At 41.8% G+C, this 20,872-nt stretch overlaps 2 protein-coding genes across 7 annotated transcripts; both read right to left on the reverse strand.

Moving 5' to 3' along the window:
• Positions 1–1,844: 1,844 nt before the first annotated feature.
• Positions 1,845–6,456, reverse strand: thumpd1 (THUMP domain containing 1). The gene is made up of 5 exons (XM_030423054.1): positions 5,928–6,456; positions 4,565–4,742; positions 4,377–4,462; positions 3,426–3,588; positions 1,845–2,692 (listed from the first exon to the last, which is right to left on the reverse strand). The coding sequence occupies exons 1-5, from the start codon at positions 6,129–6,131 to the stop codon at positions 2,358–2,360; spliced, it is 966 nt and encodes a 321-aa protein (XP_030278914.1). The 5' UTR covers positions 6,132–6,456; the 3' UTR covers positions 1,845–2,357.
• Positions 6,457–7,715: 1,259 nt separating this feature from the next.
• On the reverse strand, positions 7,716–19,540 carry eri2 (ERI1 exoribonuclease family member 2). 6 transcript variants are annotated; one of them, XM_030422508.1, is made up of 12 exons: positions 19,427–19,540; positions 19,104–19,295; positions 18,817–19,008; positions 18,548–18,729; positions 16,328–16,451; positions 15,828–15,938; positions 15,631–15,687; positions 15,379–15,527; positions 14,399–15,244; positions 14,074–14,162; positions 13,120–13,985; positions 12,641–13,041 (listed from the first exon to the last, which is right to left on the reverse strand). In XM_030422508.1, the coding sequence occupies exons 2-11, from the start codon at positions 19,278–19,280 to the stop codon at positions 13,888–13,890; spliced, it is 2,025 nt and encodes a 674-aa protein (XP_030278368.1). In that variant the 5' UTR covers positions 19,281–19,295; positions 19,427–19,540; the 3' UTR covers positions 12,641–13,041; positions 13,120–13,887. The 6 variants fall into 6 exon arrangements, with proteins under 6 accessions (XP_030278353.1, XP_030278324.1, XP_030278333.1 ...); XM_030422502.1 differs by having other exon boundaries at positions 13,120–13,988; XM_030422493.1 differs by lacking the exons at positions 14,074–14,162; positions 14,399–15,244; positions 15,379–15,527; ... (5 more) ...; positions 19,104–19,295; positions 19,427–19,540 and adding exons at positions 7,716–9,475; positions 9,914–10,002; positions 10,105–10,186; ... (3 more) ...; positions 11,336–11,416; positions 11,542–11,606 and having other exon boundaries at positions 11,936–13,041; positions 13,120–13,307; positions 13,628–13,883.
• Positions 19,541–20,872: the final 1,332 nt, after the last annotated feature.

Here is a 20,872-nt window from a genome sequence, read left to right on the forward strand (position 1 = left end):
TGGATAACTGAGTGATGTTAGAGTCACAGATACAAGACAAAACAAAAAAAACACAGAAGGTGTCTCTCATATTTAGTCACGTTGCTCTCAGGATAGTTGCGTCGGTTAGTTATTCAGACTGAAATATCTCAGCAGCTACAGGACAGATTGCTATTTGTGGACCCCGGAGGATGATTCCTACTGACTTTGGCTCACAAGGTGGACATTTGTGTTTTAGTATCAATATCTCGACAACTTCTGGATGGATAGCCATTCAGTTTTAATTTGTAGGTTATCATTGTCCCCAAAGGATAAATCTTCCCGTCTTCCTGTGATTTTTAATGACCCAATCCGCAAAAGCAACGGCACCAACTCCCATCTAGTGTTGTAAAAAAGTACATAAAAGTCTTACTTGAGTTAAAGATAAGATATTGTTTTAAAATAGTAACCAGTTCGAATATTAAGGTGTCGGATATTAAATGAAATATAGTATCAAAAGTAAATTTCTGGCGATAGAACAAATAAAGCACAAGTAATAGTAATTTATATGTATTCTGTACATGTTTGTCTACACTGTATACTGTGAGCCAACAGATTATCAACCTGGTCATTTATCAGATCCAATATTCAGCATTTTTGTAATAATAATAAATAATCGGGGTCATTTTTTAAAACCTGCTGCACCATTTTGGCTCGGCTGCAGTCTGCAGAGTAACTAGTTACTGAGGTTAAAAGTACAAAATGTAGTGAAATAGAAGAATCAAGTAGCAGAAAATTTAAATGCTCATTGTTGTACTCAAGTAGAGGTCAGTATTTATATTTACATCCGTTCCATCACTGTTCCAGTAAAATGGTGAACACGACTCTTCATCTACAGTCTTGTGACTTCATAGATTTTGGATTTCTTCTGATGAGTTCACAGGACATATTTTCGCTCCAGCAACTCGCCAGAGACTCAGCAGTTATAGTTGTTAATCACAGTTCAGCTGCTTGAACACATGTTGAAATATGAAACACCATCTATCAAATCACGAGGTGAGTAATCATTTCAACCTGATATAAAAGTATATACTGTTCTCAATTACAAACAGCTGCAAGACATTTAGAAAATTATTTAAAACAGCTGTTTGTACCAGATGGTGGCAAATAAAGTAAGTGGATTTTGATAAATGATTCATCCATTAGTAATAACCACATGCACCTGTCACACGGACCTCCGTATCTCTACACAGTGAGGGATTAACTCCATCGTGTGGTGCAGAGAAGAACTGCAAGTTGAATGATGGTTTTGTTGCACATGACACTGTTGCTGTGTCTCAGTTCAGGGTCTGCATTCTTCGAAGGACCCGACCTTTGTGGTCTTCGAGGGCGAGTCCTTTGGAGAGACCTTGTTAACCGTGTCAGCCGTTGTTAAATGTGACGGTCTAGACTTTGGAGCATTTCCTGGTTGCGTCACCAGATGTTTTACCCTTACGTCACAATTTCTGCCACCCAGACTGCGAAAGTGACGATCTACGTCACACGATGTCGACATTTTCTCTCTTTCTTTCTTCTTTTTCAGGCGCGCAAAGAATCTTGGGATATGTGAGGCCACAAAGGATAGTAAAGAGGGAAAAGAGTGTGGGCTGCATTTGGAGGAGCCTTCGAATTGGGACAGCCTTTGTGCGAATCGTGACGTAATTGGCGTTCAAATGTTCCTCTGAAGGATACAGACCGTGAATTGAGACACAGCAAATGTCAGACAGGACATGTCACAACATGATGTGAAGTGAAAAACCACCAATACCCTGCAGTATCCATGTTGTGTTGTATTTGTATGCACCTGTTGTATCAGTATAATGTCCAGTAACATGAGTAAAAGGATATTTGCCAAGAAAGGTCAAACACACAGGTCGCTTTAATTCAGGGACTGTTTTAGGAAATACCAGTTACAAAAAAAATCACACCAGTGCACCTGAACAAAACTCTCTTTTCTTTGGAGTAAAAATCTCGGAAATAAGACGACACTGAAATAAAAAAAAAAAAATCAAACTCGGCGTTAAAAAATGTCAGTTGGTGGAAGAGCTATGCTGCGAGGCGGTGACATGTACAGTTAATTTAAAGTCGTTGTTATTTAAAAATGGACATTGACTCAGTCTGAACCAGTGTGTCACAGATATGGATGAAACATAAAAAAACATTTACCTGGATTCTGTTCGACTCTTTGACACAATATTATTCTGTTATCAGCTATGAGAAAAAAAAATTAAAAAATCTTCCTTATGAACCCTTATTTCAAAATAAAAGCACTACAATATAAAGCAACTTGAGATGTTTTCTTTAAAGAAATGTTAAATCTAAATCACCAACTGACAATAATTGACTCTCAATGTGAGCAGTTACTCTCCGTCACCTTCACCCTTATCCACCTCCTTGTTGTCCTGCGGCACAACTTTGTCGCCGTCTTCGTCGGCTTTCTTCTCTTCCTCGTTTGTCTCGTCCGCGTCGCGCTCCTCCTTCTGCTCGGCTGCGTTTGCGTCTGATTTTTTTACCGTGGTCACGTCAGGTTTCGGTGTGTCCTCTTTCACTACTTCCTGGACATTGTACTTTCTATACAGCGTATAGTCTTTAACCACGCTGAGGCAACACACGGCCTTGATGACCTCCACAATGATCGTGAGTTCTGGGTTGGTCAAATCCACCTTGTTCTTCGGGTTCAGCTTCCCCACTAGGCCTGCGACGGTCAAAAACAAAACGGACGGGTCGGATCAACTGATCAAATGATCACAACATATCAGCAACATATCAGGACTAAAGCTTGGTTCAAAGGAAGAAGGAGCCGGTGAGCTTTCAGTTATGTGTCTATGCTGCCAGCACTGTGGACTAATTATGTGATGAAATGCAGGTTAAAATGTAAAGTGTTGAATAAGTAATGTGATTAAAATGCAAGTTAAAATGTTATACATTTAATGTGAAGTGGGTTAGAACACATTTAATAACGTGGTGTATTTTTAAAAAGAATATTCAAGCTAAAAATAATTTGATAAATAATGTGTGTGATCATGGAAGTTAAAAGCTGACAAAATTTGTAAGGTTAAAATCATCATCAGATACTGCTTTAAAATGTAGTTAATTAATTTTGGGTGTCTAAATATGGGTATTTTCCACTTATTTCAAGATTAATTTATAGTACTGTAAAAATTAAGTATTTGATTTTGGGTTATGTTGATTGATTATGGTTTCTTGGGTTACATTTTTCCTGACCTTCCATCTGTGTTTGTGTTTAAGGTTTTTCACCTGGTATTGGCCTTGGCAACTTTCAAATAAAAAGAAAGAAAAGAAAGAAAGCCGAATCTTGGTCACTGAGTGAATTCCAGTCCAATCTTCTGAATCAAGCTGCCTTTTCAAGTGGGAGAAGCTGCAGTTTAAACCTCATAAGAGTGAGGGCCACTTGACACCAACACTACCTGCGATTGATTTGATGATTTCGTCTCTCTTGTTGTGGCTGCTGTTGCGGGCCTTGAAGGCGATCTGGTAGGTACCGCAGTTTGGGGTTTTGAACCAAGGCTCCAGGAAAGTGGTCAGGTACTTCACCATGTCTTCCTGGAAGGCCTTGCATGTTCCAGTCACCTGGGAGATACGAAAAACAAGGATGAGACACTGCAGACGAGAACATGAAGCTTAGATCAATTTAGTCTTGATATATATTTTGTAGGGGTGGGTAAAAATATCGATACAGCAATATATCGCGATACTTTGCCGCCCAATACAATATCGATTTTTCAACTCCAAATATCGATAAAAAAAATAAAAAAAAGATTCATGTTTAGACGCGTTGTGAATGCAGTACGAGCAACTCTGCTGTGCGGCGGGTGTATTTCTGTAGTAGAGAGAGTGTTTGAGGTCTTTGCAAAATGGATGGCAAGTTAACAACGCCCCCGCAATTTAAAGTTGACGTTTGGAAGCACTTTGGCTTCAAAGTTAAGAGAGATAGCAAGAACAACGAGCTGGACAAAGAGAATATTACTGCCCGGAAATTTCATGGGAATTAATGAAATGGAGAGGCTGTTGTGAATGAAATAGTTTTGACTCAATTTGTCCTCTGATCAATATCATCTGATGTACATATACAGGAACTTGTGTTTTCATCTTTATTTATATTGCAATATCGTGATATCGTGATACGTATCGTATCGTGAGGTTCTTGCCAATACCCACCCCTCATTTTGACATAATTTTGATTATTATACCCTTATTACAAGTGTTATCTGCAAATGTCCAATAATTTCCAACCCACTGTCTCAGACCACTATGATAATGACACAAGCTAATGAAACTTTGGTCATTTGAGAACTTAAAAACATCGTTCTATACTTCAGCGAAGTCACGTGCATCATGTTGTGTTTTTAGCTTCTCACTGGTAGCATTCGAAGGATCACGCGTGACTTCTTCTTCTTGGTGGTGTGGAGATCAGACAGGATGTGATGAACCAGCTTGTCAGATTCTACGAGCAGGAAAAAAAATGTGTCAAAAAATGTGGTCACATTAAAATTAGGAAAAGCCAAGAATAAATCGCAGCAATGACTCATTTTATGACAGGACTTACCCAGATTGTGAGTCTTGATGAAGATGACGTTGTTTGCTCCACTTTCCAAAGCCTGGAAGCGCCTCTCCCGTTTAGCTCCAGATGCTTGCAGCTGTGCCACCTCCTTCTTCAGCGCTACATCAACATCCTCCTCCTCAGCCTCCTCTTCGTCGCTGCTGCTCCCATTATTATCTTGGAGCTGTGATCATGAGAGACGCACTTTATTATTACCATGTCGATATATCCTGTCGATTAGGTTTCTAACAGTTTTGAGTGCAGGGTAACAACAAAATAAAAAAGACATGACATCAAACAAGCAATCCCTCAAATCTGATAAGCTGGAAGCAGCAAAATGTGACAGTTTTCATCCTTAACCTCTCCTTTGTGATTGATTTTCTGACTGATTAATAGTTTAAGCTATTCCTAAATTCACACTTAGTGGCTAATTACTAAGAGACAAATAGTGGGCATTGACAAGGGGACCAGCCAGATATTTAAGGATAAGTTTGCAGAAAAATAAATAAATCCATAAGTATCCACTCACCCTCATGCAGATGTAAAGTCAGGTTAGGTTTCGCAGTGCACAAAACATTTCTGAATCTTTACAGAAAATCTCTGAAACAACTGAAGTAGATGGGGACTTTTTTTAAATGTAAAAAAAAAACATAAAACAGCACTGTACAGCTTGTCCGGCATAATCCAAGTCTACAGAAGCCCTGACGTCCCAAACTGATTTGAACAGACGTTATTTATACCCTCGACATTCAATCGAGTGTGTGTTCCTACTTCAAATGGGGTGTACGCCAACGCTTTTGGCTTAGCATAGCAGCCACAGTGAAGGATGCCAATATCGTCTTTTCAACTCTATTCCGGATCTCTGGGCTTCCAGGAGACTTTGATTATGTGTTACATGTTTTTACGGAGCCATTTTATGTTATTCTGGGTCATTTTAAAACAAGTCCCCATCTGCTTCAGTTGTTCAGGCGAAAGCTGCAACACCGTCTCGCTGTGAAGCTCCACAAATGTTTGGTTGACTACGAAACTTCATCCAACTTTTCAGCAGCGTCAGGGTGAGCAAGTAATGACTAACATGTTTAATTTTTGGGTGAACTTCTCCTTTAATACAAGTAGCCTGTCATAGCCATGTGACACAATGAGGTGATTCTGCTCTGGCTACCTGATGCAACACACAGAACTACCAAGCAATTTTAAAAAAGACATTAAATAAAGTAACAAGGTGCTTTTAAATATTCAGTTTTTCTCTCAGCTGTGACAAGATGAAGGTCCCCAGGTCAACTTGAACAGCAGCACAGACACTGGACCACAGTGAAACATAAGAGCGTTGATATGCATGTGAGGGACTATAAAGTGCTCCTGAACTCACCTTCTCAGGCCCAAAGAGCTGGTCTGCGTACTCATTGAGCAGGTTGAAGGCCTCCGCTGTGCACTTCCTCTCGTTCATGTTGCATGTGATGAGGATCCCCTGCATGCCCACCTCCAGCTCCCGGGAGCCCTTCCACCGCTTGTTGTGGCCGCCTCCGTACCGCTTCTTGCTCCGTTTCCTCGAGTCGTTGACCACGGCCGACATTGTTAGCAGGGAGGCTCTGGTTACAGGTCAAAACCCGAAGCTACACAGCGGCGCGCTACCTTCTTGTTTTGGTTCCTCCCCCCTCTTTAGCTTTACAGCTAGCTTAGCAGTTTGAGCTAACAACTTACTAGCGTTCCTAGATGTTTTAAAGCTGCTGCGACCTCAAACTGAACGCCGGGTGAAGTTTACAGGATAACGCAGCCTGTCCGTGCACACATGTGTTCATGTAGAAACTGCAGCTGTGTTCACGGACGAGCTCTCATTCAGTCACAACATAGCACGTTTTTTGGTTGTGCTGTACGGCGTGCAAGGAGGGACAAACGTCTCCGGCCGGCGAATCGCGAAACGTTGTGCGCCTCATTGCCCATGACTATAAACAGTAATGCTGATTTGAATGGAAAAGACCTGTTAAATGTAACTAAATACATTTATACAAGTACTCAGTGTCGTAAAAAGTACTCGAAAGTCATACTTGAGTCAAAGTAAATATATCGTGTTAAAATATGACTTCCTATAGTAGTAGAAGTATCTGCAATAAATAAAAGTAATCATCAAGCTGAGTATGTAATACATTACTTCCATAGTTTAGTGCATTTGCGCACTTAAAAGGTGCAGCTGATTTGACCAAGGAAACCACGGCTGGCTTGATTATGGTCCTGGTTGATTACCAGATTCGATATTCATCTTTTTTTTTTCTTTTTTTCTGATAACCAATAAATAAATCAATTTAAAAAAGGTGCTGCTTAAGACACTAATTAGTAACAAAAAGTTATTAAATAAATGAAATGAAGTACAACATTTAAATATAGTGGAGTGTAAGTACAAAGTATCAGAAAACAGAAATACTCAACTAAAGTAAACGTACCTTAAAACTTTACTTGGGTACAGTACTTGATTAAATGCACTTACATTCCATCATTGTGGGTACTACACTTAATCCGATTTTGGAGGAGCTTGAACTTGTTGTGCTTATCATTCCAGAACATTTTTTTGATAGAGTCCCTCGTTACTTTGTAGATTTGGATAATTAATACAAAATATAAATCAACCAATAAACTATGATGTTTAATTTAGGTTAAACCACCCAGCAGCATAAACAACTATAAAATCTAAAAAACCCCCCCCCCCAAAAATAGCCGCAATATATGAAATTGGCCAATATTTGGTATAAAGTACTAATATTTGTAATTACTTATCATAAAGTATTTTTTACATTATAGAATCAGTCATTCTATTGTAGTAAAATTAGTTTTTTTTCCCACCACTCAGTTCAAATGTCTACTACAACCATAGGCAAAATGTTTATGAAATGTTAGAAAACGAAACAAAGTGTTGAACATGCACAGTAAACACACTTTATTATTTATCATTTAATTTGAGCACATTTTCAAAATGTTTCTTATCAGTGTTCATCAGTGATATTTTTCAATAAAATCATCAATTTCATCAACGTCACAGTCATTAATTTCATTAGTTGTCATTATTCAACACTTTTATGTCCTAAAAAAGTATAAATAGGTAAACTTTTCAAAATATTGGATTTATAAGGACTTTAAAAAGCAATTAATTAGATTCTAGGGGGTATTTTAACTTGATAAAAGCCAATTTATTTTCCACAATAGAATTAATAAATTAAGTTAAGCATTCATTATGTCAATACAAATAATAGCTTTGACTTTCTCTCCTGTATGTAGTTTACAAAGGGAGATCTCCCCTGTGGTTGTGGGTTTAGCAGCAACAGAAAGAAATGTCAGATTTTACCGTCACACAATGTAACAAACAACATTCAATGATCAAGGAATCTTCTATGCGACAGAAGCAGCCTTCTTTTCTTCAACAGGTTAATAGCTCTTTCTTATTGTCGACCTCTGGGGTGGACGACAGCTCAGACGTGAGTTGATCTGACAGAGTGACACAGACGACCTGACGGCAGGAGAGGCCACTGAGCTGCTCTTCATCAGAGCGGACTCCCACTTAAAGAACTCGCATCCCTTCTGGATCCTGCCTCCGCTGCCCGACCGGCGAACAGGACAGCAATAAAACCCTCGCCCCTGGTTCGGACCACCGTTTGATACGACCTGACGCTTTGCACGGCGCCCGCATCCACACAGCGGGGATGTTACCCTCTGTCCTCCTTTCATTGGTGCAGAAAGGGAGGACTGATTGGTGCGTGAGGAGAGTGTGTTGGTTGACAATGAGGAGAGGACATTCTTGGAGGTGATAAAGGAGCCACATGAGGAGGTACGGGAGGAGTTTCCTGGGTCAGTGTAGATGGTAAAGGAAGATTGTGGAGTCATTTTGTGATTTGTGTGTGGTGTGATGACTGCTTTAGGTCTGGCAAATGAGGAATTGGGGGTGGAGGTCTTCTCTGGCATGAAGGGATGGTGCCTGAATGGAAAGGGTGTGTTTGTTTTAGCATTATCATGAGGCCCATTGAGCTTTCCTTGAACTCGTAGAGAGGTTTTAAATCCTGTTTTGTGCTGGTTCAATTTAGATTTGGGAGTTTTAGGCACAGCAAAACAAGATTCGGGCTCCGAGATTGTTGAATGCTGCCTGATCTCATGACTAGACACGTTAACACTGAATTTCATCTTTTTTGTAGAGAGAGAAGTTGTTGATGAGTCAACGGTCATCTTTTGAGTTTTAAAGTTGTTGTCAGCTCTCACAGTTTCTCTCTTTTTGTCCCTTACTGTGACCTGACGGCCTGGTGAATGTCCTTTATCAGACTCCTCCCACACATGACATCCGCTGTCAAAATCTGACACATAGTCGATATCAGATTCTCTCTCTGTTTCACCTATGACATCATCGTCACCCTCCAACACCACATCATCGTATGAACCACACCTGTCCTCTGTTTCCACCAAGAGCTCTTCACGTTCCTCTTCCTCCACAAGTCCAACTTTTCCTCCTGTTTTTGAGGGCTGTTTTGTCAGAGTCTGATTTGAAAGGCAGCTCACTGTAGTAGAACACAGAACAAGGCTGTTGTTGTTATTAATGTGTGATGAAGGACAATTTCTCATCACCAAAGAGGGAATATTCGTAGCAGCCTTTGCCGTCGTTGACCTCCCCCATAGTGGCGTAGTTGAACCATTTAGCAATGTCTTTGGAGAGATCAGGCTTTGACAGATTTGAACAGATTCCTGAACTGGACTTGTGTTGTCCTTTGGATCAGAACCGCTTCTGATTAGCCCTGACCCTGATTTCATTTGACATGATCTGGGAGGAATGTTGGACACTGAGGGGTTGTCTGTTGTCAATGTGTTTTCCTCTTTATTGGTGTTGGATTTTTCTTTGTTGTCTGCAGTTGTGTTTCCAAACATGGGTTTGGCCATTAATGGGGTCTATGAGAAGAAGACAAGATGAGAGATAAAATCAGTAACTCATGAAATATCACCCATTCCTGATTTTTCCTTGAAATTCGATTCTGAAGTAAACAATGTCAGCAGTTGTAGAACCCATTAGATTGCATGTTTACTGCCTCTATTCCACATCCAGAAAGCTTTATATCATATTTTATATGCGATCAAGCACAAAAGTCTAAAAGCTTAGAGTAAAGGGTGAAAAAAAATCAGTGTTTAAGATAAAGCAAAAGATATATATCACTTTATTTATATGAGAAAGCTTCGAAAGGAAATTTTAAAACTCTTCATGTAGTGTTTCCCAAACAAGCTTCATCCATGAAGACTTCCATATCGTCCATAACAGGTTGTGCTTGAGGAGACAGAAGAGGGACGGGGCTTTTAGGAGCTGGGATGCATCGCTGGACGACGGCCACTCACCCTCACCAGGCTCCTAGTGATCTTCATGACACACCCATCCCTCATCATCCTCGCTGCCAGATGAGCTGTATTTCGGGCGTCATCCAAACCTGAGGAAAGAGGAGAAAAACAAAAAACACGGGATAAGATTACGTTTTTTAATTTTAGGATAAGATTTGTTTTCACAAAAGCGATTTTTTTTTTTTATATACCAGAATGTTCTCGCCCCGAAAACTGTATTCCTAGATCTTGCAACGCCCCGTTCAGGCCTTTGGGTTTCCTGGCGTAAAACAGCTGAAAAATACAAGAGATCGGGTTATCACAAGATGTGTGATGCTGACATTATTAGGTCTAGTCCAAATGACTGTAATGTAATTAATTGACAAAAAAGTTTGAACAGTTGATATTTGGTTAATCAAATAATTGTTCTTTTGTAATTATTAATGATTGAGTGAGTTTACAAAGTAAACATTCAATAAAGTTACTGGTGCACCAATCAACTGCTAGATATAGCTATATACATGGGAGCAAATGCATGGAAGAGAACAGAGGTTTAAAGACAAATCAAATTAGCTTCCACTTACCCGGTAGGTGCTTCTCAGGTCAATCCAGCTGTTGAGCACATCGGGTTTATGGAGCTGCTTGCGTTTACACTCGTATTGCAAACAAACTCCAAGATCCCAGTCTGACACACAAGGCAGAAGCAGGCACATTAAAGTGAATGACGTGTTTCAACTCAGATGTTCCACTTGTGAATAAACCATGTTTTTGTGGTGACCAAGCCAGACACATCAGTATTTCTATGTTTGTAATGTCTGAAGATCAAAATAGTATTCTAGTTGATCTTTAGTGTGCTCTCCATACAGGAAGAGCTTCATCAACGGAGGCAGAGACATTCATGATGGTTATATGATAAATGAAGAGTAACATAAGAATTCTGGATGGATGCAATTAACTTTTACCTGACCATGTGAGGAAAGTACACAGTTTTTGAGAAGCTGTAGTTGCAGAAGTTCTCTGTTGTATATTCGAAAATATCACGCCCATATTGAGCCGCAGGTTTTGCAGCCAGCGGCTGAACCGAGAAAGACAGATCTGGAGGGGGATCCCTGCTTCAACTTGCATCTGTGAGACAGAGAAGTGAAATGATCAGATATAATTTAAAGGCACCACAAAGTCCTCTGGTATGTGTGCTGCAGGTTGTTGATGCCCATCACCTGTGTAATCCCGGTCAGCTCAGTGCAGAAGTCGGACAAAGTGGGGTGCTCTTGAGGTTGAACATAAGTGTGAAACTCTGACTCGACCTCCCCTGTGGATGTGTTCAGGAGAACAGCAGGAAACTCAACTGCAAAGAAAAGAAAGAAGGAATACATGGAGGATGTTATCAGCAAGTGTGAAAATAGGAACGGTCCATATGAAATAAAAATAGAAAGGGCTTCTTACTGATTTCCTGGCCATAGTTGTTCTTCTCTCTCCAGCAAGTGGACTCAAAATCAATCACAATCAGGTATGAAAATATTTGATCTGAGAGAAAAGAGACAGTGTTACACAGCAGCAAATACAGGAGTGTGAACATGCACAAACAAATGGATCAGGTTGAATCATGAACTCTTTATAAACACATTATAAGACTGAATAATCGTACTTACTAGACACCAGTGATTTCTTGGACCCATTAGAGGACTGACTCCGCTGCCTCAATAATCCTAATTCTCTATGGAGGCAAGAAAAGTACAATAACGTTCAATCCAATGTTAGCTTTGTTGTTTTCTTTGCCTTATCTTACCAGGACACACGAGTTGCACACACTGGGCTAAATACTGTCCACCATTTTAAAGCATAACGTTAGTTAACATTTTAGAGAAGTATTCAATTACTCAACATAACACAAATATATAAAGTAGCAAACGTTAGTTTTTTAGAGTATCGACGCTGTCAACTGAAGACGCCATGTTTCTTTGCCTTCCCCGTTTGTTATTTCGGTTAACGTTAGCTCTTTGCTAACGCTAAACGCTAAAGGCTCACGATTTATCAGCTACTCACCTGGCCAATTTCTTGGTAGTCATAATGTTCGACGTAACTTAAATTCGGACAACTAGCTTGACAAAGCATATAAAACTATAAAGAGGCCTCGCTTGTAGAAATCGCAGCAAAAATCGCGCTGTTTTTTAAAAATATATTCATCCATCAGTCTGTGCTCGATTGTTCGGGGCTGCGAGTGAATTAAATCAACCGCAGATAGAATTGTCGATCGGATTTTATCGGAAATGGACGAACTGCACTTCCGGTTTGTCGTCAAAACAAAAGCACGATGTCGAAAATACGAATAAAAACGTTTATTCATGGGGCTGTACAGTGGAAAGAATTAATCTGAAAATAAGTATTTAAGTTGAACAAATAATTCAGTTCTCCATGTGCAGATAGAGCCTGACTGGTGGATATGCTGTATACCTACTGGAAATATGTGTGTTGTGATGTTAGCTCTATTAAAAGTAAACTTTAATTGAAGATTGAAAAAAGTTGTTTTGAAGAAATTATGCCCAAGCCAAAATTAATGACATATGTGCAACAATAAGTAGAATGTTGGCCCTGAATCATCAGTTACATCTTATGAAGAAGCATTTAAAGGTATATAAGCATATAAAGGTACTGAGAAGTTCAGCTTCGCTTACAACTTGAAATGAACACTGAGGAAATACTGAATACTAGTGGTTTAACTTAGCATAATGAAAGTCATGGGACAGTTTCTTAAAATCCTATCTAATTCTTTATTGACTAATTGAGTGTGGGAGGAAACCGGAGCACCCGGTGGAAACCCACGCAGACACAGGGACAATGATCAGGCTTTACGCAGACAGAAAGAGGCCAGTGTCAGTAGAAGCCAGCAGCTTCTGATGTGAAGCCACAATGCCAAATCTGACCACTGAGCCACCAAGCTGCCCTCGGAAGATCTATGAGGGGTTTGATTGCACAGTTTCCTGGAAGGACAGAAAACCATGCTAACGAAACCCGACACAGAACTTCACTTCACACGTCCCTGATCCTCATCAACGCAGCAAACAGGGCAGCCTGAAGTCTTCCTCAACCAAGAGAAGACGGGTCTGGAGCAATCTTATTCTTCTTCCTCCTCTTCTTTGTCCCGGTGTCTTCTGAAAATCAAAGGACATAAAAAACCTCAGCCGTACCTCACGACAATTCAGACACAAGTGGAGGTGAATGTTACTTACCACATGTGGTTGAGCCTGATGACTTTGTGTTACTGTGTTGCTCACTGAGGACTCTGACGTCTTGTTCAGACCGGACTGGAACGTTAACAAAGATGCGATGACAATAACAGGAGTGTAATTCCTGTTATTGTCATCGCATCTTAAAGCTGCAACAAGGAACTTTTCATTTTTGTCGATTCCGATGGCTCCTGTGGACAAAACTGATATGATCACATCTGATGGTAGAGTTGTGGGAGATGGAGTGAAGTCGTCTTGTTGGATGTTAATGCTGCCTTCATCCTCCAGAGGAGCGGCAGGAGGCTCACATTCAAAAGTCCTCACTTGAAGAAGTAAATCCTAAGCTTCTTGCTGTCTTGACCATGTCAGTCTGGACACTAAACATGAAAGTTGTCATGGCATCTTAAAGAATCATGTAAAGTTAACACACAGTCAAACACACTCTCAGATCTGATGTTATTCCTCTTCTCATCTGAGAAATTATCGTCGTGACCAGAGGAAATAATCTCACCTGATGGGAGGGAATGTGCTGTATATCTGTTATGGGGCCTTCAGGCAATATGGGGGCTTTTCCAAGCAAATACTGTCAAATCTGTCCCTGCATATGTATTTTTTAAACATATTTTATGTTTTTTGGAAAAACTGGAGTGCCCGGAGAAAACCACATATGGGATGAATGAACAAACAATGACAATTTTGATTGCAAAGCTCCCCAAAAGCCCTGAAAACCATGCCGTAAAAACTCTACACAGAACGTTACTTCACACATCCCTAATTAATGGGGGAATCACAGCAGCTGAAAGTCTTCCTCAACCAAGAGACAGTGAAGTAATTCTTCTTCCTCCTCCTCTTCTTTTTTGTCCCAGTGTCTTCTGAAAATCAAAGGACATTTAAAACTTCAGTTGTACTTCAGAATGCACAACAATTCAGACGCAGGTGGAGGTGAATGTTACGTACCACGTGTGGTCGAGTCCTCAGATGTCTTCATGTTACTGTCGGCGTTTCTCACTGAGGACTCTGACGTCTTGTTCAGTCCAGACTGAAAACTAAGCACACACAAGAAAAGGTAAGAGTGTTATTCCTGTTATTGTCATCGCATCTCAAAACTGCAACAAGGAACTTTTCATTTTTGTCGATTCTGGTGGCTTTTGAGGACCAAATCGGTATGATTATTAACTTCCTCCTGTAATAAAGACCTTAATCTAGCTATCGTGAGGATTTGATTTAGAAGTGAGTGAAAGATAAAGGCAACAGATTGTGATACTATTTTACATCATCTGACCTAACTGTGCTCTTCTGATCGTCCAGCAGCGTGGTGTTCTCGGCTGTCGCAGGCCGAACAAGGATCACACCTGATGGCAGATTTTCAGCAGATGCAGTGCAGTCGTCTGGTTGGATGTTACAGCTTTCTTCATCATTCAGAGGAGCAGCAGGAGGCTCACTAACTGTACAGTCCTGATCTTCCAGCAGTGTCGTGTTCTCGGCTGTCACAGGCCGAACAAGGATCACACCTGATGGCAGATTTTCAGCAGATGCAGTGCAGTTGTCTGGTTGGATGTTACAGCTTTCTTCATCATTCAGAGGAGCAGCAGGAGGCTCACTAACTGTACAGTCCTGATCTTCCAGCAATGTCGTGTTCTCGGCTGTCACAGGCCGAACAAGGATCACACCTGATGGCAGATTTTCAGCAGATGCAGTGCAATTGTCTGGTTGGATGTTACAACTTTCTTCATCCTTCAGAGGAGCAGCAGGAGGCTCACTAACTGTAGTCTCCTGATCATCCAGCAGTGTTGTGTTCTCGGCTGTCCCAGGCCGAACAAGGATCACACCTGATGGTAGAATTTCAGCAGATGGAGTGCAGTCGTCTGGTTGGATGTTACAACTTTCTTCATCCTTCAGAGGAGCAGCAGGAGGCTCACTAACTGTAGTCTCCTGAACGTCCAGCAGCATTGTGCTCTTGGCTCTGTGCTTCTCAGGTGATGGACTGGATGGACCAGATGGACCAGATGGAGCGGATAGACTGGATGGAGCGGATGGACTGGATGGACCGGATTGACTGGATGGACCGGATGGACTTGACGGACCGGATTGACTGGATGGACCGGATGCTGATGCCAAAGCATCATTGCTACGAAAAGATACACTCGCTGTTAATTTGATTAGGCACCGCCAATAGGACTCACATCCTGCACACACACACACACACACACACACACACACACACACACACACACACAGAAGCACACACACACACACACTTACCTGGGGTAATTTTTGGTGATGAATGGATGAGTGAGGACTTCAGGGGGAGTGATCCTCTCATCTGCATTAACTTTCAGCATGGCCTTCAGGAGCTCGACACACTGCTCTCGCTCTACTACCTCAGTTTTGTTATTCTTCTCCAGACGCATCTGGTTAAGGAAACATTAGCCAAATTCAGCATCAGTCAAATCATCCTCATGATCATGAAAAGACAATCGATCGTAGTGACAGTGAAAGTTACTTCACACTTACTCCTTTCAGATCATCCAGAGATTTGAACTCGTGGCACTTTTTGGCTTCAATACCAGTCTGGAAGAAGGATCAAAGTGTTTGTGTTAATGTTTAACTGTTGAATGTTGTGAAATGTTAACATGTTATGTTATCAAAAAAATATACTGATGAAAGATTAAAAAACTTCTGTAATGGTCAGAGGACGTTCATTGTGGTACCTTGATTGCCCACACTTTGTCTTCATTTATCTCGAAGAAACTCTTTGTCCGTCGACCATCTTTAAGAACACGGTCCGCTGGCTGACCCACGAGTCGAACAATGCTCAGCATCTGGAGATGAAACAGAGAATTACATCAAAATAAGCAAGAGGAAGCTAAATATTGTTTCCAGCAGGGCAAAGTAATGACCCCTCCCATATCTTAATGGCCTGTTTGGAATATAAGGGTAAGCCAATCAGAGGCCAAGCATCGCAGTTCACCATGGAAAGCTTCTGTTTTTGTGACAACATGCTAATGCTAAGACCTTCGATCATAGCTAAGGTACAACAACTGTTTTTCATTCCCTATTTTCTTTAAATATCTTTTTGATTCCCTCTTAATACACTCACCATACATGCCAGATATACATGGAGCACTGACTAGAGGAACAACACGAACACAAGTAAAGACTCTCAAGTACAAGTAATTGACAAATTGTATGACTATAGTGGATGACTTACTATTTCATTTTGATAGTCTCCTGCGAACGGACGATGGCCGCAGATCATCTCGAACATCGCACAGCCCAGGGTCCACATATCAATGGCCTCAGAAAAGTGACAGCCCAGAATAATTTCTGGAGACCTGAATGTGGAAGAGAAACATCACAGGATGTTTACACGGTTATAATTTTGAAAGCGAGCACATGGAAAGAACATGTTACAGGGAGGAAGCACTCTTCTTCATGGTAAAGATAGTAAACCACTAATTCACTCCAGTATAATAAAACAAATAATCTATCCATCCATCCATTTTCTTCTGCTTATCTGGGGTCGGGTCGTCAGGGCAGCTGTCTGGGGCAGGGACGCCCAGACTTCCCTCTCCCCGGACACTTCCTCTAGCTCCTCTGGGAGGATCCCAAGGCGTTCCCAGGCCAGCTGAGTGACATAGTCACTCCAGCGTGTCCTGGGTCTTCCTCCCGGTGGGGCATGCCAGGAACACCTCCCAAGGAAGGCGTCCAGGGGGCATCCGATACAGATGCCCGAGCCACCTCAGCTGGCTTCTCTCGATGTGGAGCAGCAGCGGCTCTACTCCGAGCTCCTCCCTGGTGACAGAGCTCCTCACCCTGGCTCAGTCCCCAGCCTCTGCTTCCTCTATGGAAGGAGTGTCAGTGGGATTGGGGAGATCCTCAAAGTATTCTTTCCACCCGGCGATATCCCCAGTCGAGGTCAACAGCTCCACACCTCCACCATAAACAGTGTAGATGGAGGGCTGCTTCCCCCTCCTGAGGCGGCGGATGTTTTCCCAGAATTTCTTCGAGGCCGACCGATAGTCCTCCTCCATGGCCTCCCCGAACTTTTCCCAGACCCGAGTTTTTGCTTCCGCGACTGCCCATGCTGCCGCACGCTTGGCCTGCCGGTACTCTTAAGCTGCCTCAGGAGTCCCCCGAGCCAACCAGGCTCGATAGGACTCCTTTTTCAGCTTGACAGCATCCCTTACTTCCGGAGTCCACCACCAGGTTCGGGGATTGCCACCACGACAGGCACCGGAGACCTTACGGCCACAGCTTCGAACAGCCACGTCAACAATGGAAGCAGAGGGCATGGTCCATTCGAACTCAATGTCCCCAGCCTCCCTCGGGATCTGGTCAAAGCTCTCCCGAAGGTGGGAGTTGAAGACCTCCCTGACAGAGGGTTCTGCCAGACGTTCCCAGCAGACCCTCACAACACGTTTGGGTCTGCGAAGTCTGTCCAACTTCCTCCCCTGCCAGCGGATCCAACTCACCACCAGGTGGTGATCAGTTGACAGCTCGGCCCCTCTCTTCACCCGGGTGTCCAAGACATACGGCTGGGAGGTCAGATGACACAACCATAAAGTCGATCATTGACCTCCGGCCTAGGTTGTCTTGGTGCCACGTGCACTGATGGACACCCTTATGCTTGAACATGGTGTTTGTTATGGACGAACTGTGACTAGCACAGAAGTCCAACAACAAAACACCACTCGGGTTCAGATTGGGGAGGCTGTTCCTCCCAATCACACCCCTCCAGGTGACACTGTTGCTGCCCACGTTAGTGTTGAAGTCCCCCAGTAGGACGACGGAGTTCCCGGTTGGAGCACTCTCCAGGACCCCTCCCAGGGCCTCTAAGAAGGCCGGGTACTCTACACTGCTGTTCGGCCCTTAAGACGAAACAACAGTGAGAGACCTATCCCCGACCCGAAGGTGCAGGGAAATGACCCTCCTTTCACCGGGGAAAACTCCAACACGTGGTGGCTGAGCTGGGGAGCTATAAGCAAGCCCACAGCAGCTCGCCGCCTCTCACCGCGGGCAACTCCAGAGTGGAAGAAAGTCCAGCCCCTCTCAAGGAGTTGGGTTTCAGAGCACAGACTGTGCGTGGAGGTGCGCCTGACTATCTTTAGCCGGTAACGCTCAACCTCCCGCACTAGCTCGGGCTGTTTCCCCCCCAGCGAGGTGACATTCCATGTCCCCATGGTCACCGCCCAGGTATTGGGTCGTCAGGGCCCCCACCCACGACCGCCACCCAAATCACATAGCACCAGCCCCTTCTGAACCCTCCTGAGGGTGGTGAACCTACTGGAGGGCGGGCCCATGTCACTCTTTCGGGCATTACCGGGGCTCCAGGGTGGGGCCCCGGTAATGCCATTCCAGGCAACGTGAACAACCTTGTTTTTATATCTGTCATCAGGGGCATTGGGATAAAACAAATAATCTATCTTACCTAAAAGCCCGTGGCTGCAGATTGCTGCCCCTCCTGACCTCTGATCTGGAAATGGCCAGACCGAAGTCTATCAGCTTGACTTTAAAGGGTCGTCGTTGGTGATCCACCATCATTATGTTGTCCAGTTTGAGATCGGTGTGGATCACCTCGATCCCCTTCAGCACATCAAGTGCTGTGGCCATCTGAAAGTACAAGGTGGGTTAGAATGTACAGAAACCTAAAACAGAGTGTTCAGTGCTTTGCTTTCCATCCGATGGTGCTGATCAGACCTGTTGGATGATGGTTCTAATGTCACTCAGAAGCATAGGGGCAGCATTTGTCTTCTTGATGTAGTCATATAGGCTTATATCAAGCAGCTCAAACACAAGCGCCCTTCCAAAACAGGTCTTAAAACAGTCGATGTACTTGACAATGTTGTGTTTGTCAAGGTTGTTGCGCTTGATCTTTCTCAGCATGGGGATCTGGAGACACAGGCAAGTTTGGCATAATTAGTTTTTTGCAGTTAGTTAATGACTAATAAGTGCAACTTTGACTGTAAAATGTGTAAGGCTTCCACCTCATTCTCGGTACTGTTATCCAAGCTTTTAGGCATCTTGATAGCCACAATCTCACGGGTCTCCTGGTTCACACATTTCAGCACCTTTCCAAAGACGCCCTCTCCCAGAACTTTCAGGAACTTATAGTCGCTGGGGAGTTCAGAGGGACGCCTTTCTTTCAATTTAGTAGGTCCCATTTCTTTCTTAGATTGCTGAAACAAAACAGGTGAAAAGAATAAAAAGGAGAAGTTACTGATTGCGTGTAAATGACTAAACAATACTTAGTATTATCAATTCATCTGTACTTTCCAACTCCTGAAACAGAAGAGAAGGAGTGACTCACCTGTATCACAGTGGTTGAAGACGGTTAACCTCTCTGGATCACTTGTAGGATGTATTTATAAGATTAATTTTATAAGCAGCACTTCAGTAGCCAGACATTTAGAACATTCCACGATGAAAGGATCAGAGTTTCCCTGAAGTTCAGGTCAAAGGCAACGTGTTCTCCCAGCAACAGTTTGAATGTAAACACCATGTACTTCTCATTTCACTGTTGCCATGGAACATTTTTCATCTTTTATTTTATACCACAATGTTTTATAATCCTTGTGAGTTTTTTTTATTTTATAACAACCAGTTTTTATTTTATAACAACCATCATTGGGAATGGATAAATTATAATGAATTAAGACATTAGTCATTGTAGTTGTACAGCAAAGTTTTATATCAAGTTACACAAGTCAACATTTATTTCAATGTAAACAAATAATGAAACACTATATAAACCATTTACTGAATAATGTAATGTAAATGTATGTTGGCCATCCAAATAGTGTTTACAGGTGAGCTCCACAGTGTTTATTAATCATTTACATTTTCTATAAACATCAGTTTCAATGTTACAATAATCAGTTGCTTAGTAAATGCTTTATAGAAACATTTTGCTGTTGACCACACCCAGCACCCACTACTGCTGTAACAAAATAATTAGCTGTTAACTAAATAAAAATAAACTATAAATAAAGTTGATTTGATTAAAGTTATATGATCTATAATTTCACCGTTTATTAATTGTGGTTATTATAAAGTGTGTCCCTTTAGTTTGGCATCTGCGGTTTATTTTGTCTTTTCCTTTTCTGTGAAGCACTTTGTAACGTTGTTTAGAATAGAATAGAATAGAATAGAATTACTTTAATGATCCCAGACTGGGAAATTATTTAAATTATTGTTTAGGAAGGGGCTATATAAGTAAAGTGTTTTATTATCATTGACATCAACATTATAATGTATTATTTTATTTGTATTGTTATAGCTTGTATGATCATGTATTCTTCATCTGCTATTACTCTTACTGCCCGTGTTTTCTTGCTGTCTTGGAGTGAATTTGTCTCTTAATCCATCTGTGTTTTCTGAATATATGTTATTTTATTCACTTTATCACTTGTTGAGCACTTAGAATTCATTTCGATTTGTTTTAACGGTGCTTTATAAATAAAGTTTGTTTGACTCATTAATAGTATGACTGTTGTTTGATAGAATTACCTGATAGTATAATCTTACAACGAGTCTTCACTTATATACAGATGACATTGAGTGAAGGCTATAACCGGCTCTGTCAGGTCACTTTACACAGCAAAGGTTCTGTTTGTATCTTATCCATGTCATCATTGTATGTTGATAATTTACTGCTTTTTCCCTGGTTTAGTATTATATACATTCAAACTAGTTTCAGTGAGATTATATGTAATGCACAGTGGGGGAGTTGTTAGGTAATAAAAAGTAAATTATG

This window comes from Sparus aurata, chromosome 1 (assembly GCF_900880675.1).
Source record: "Sparus aurata chromosome 1, fSpaAur1.1, whole genome shotgun sequence".
NCBI lineage: Eukaryota > Metazoa > Chordata > Actinopteri > Spariformes > Sparidae > Sparus > Sparus aurata.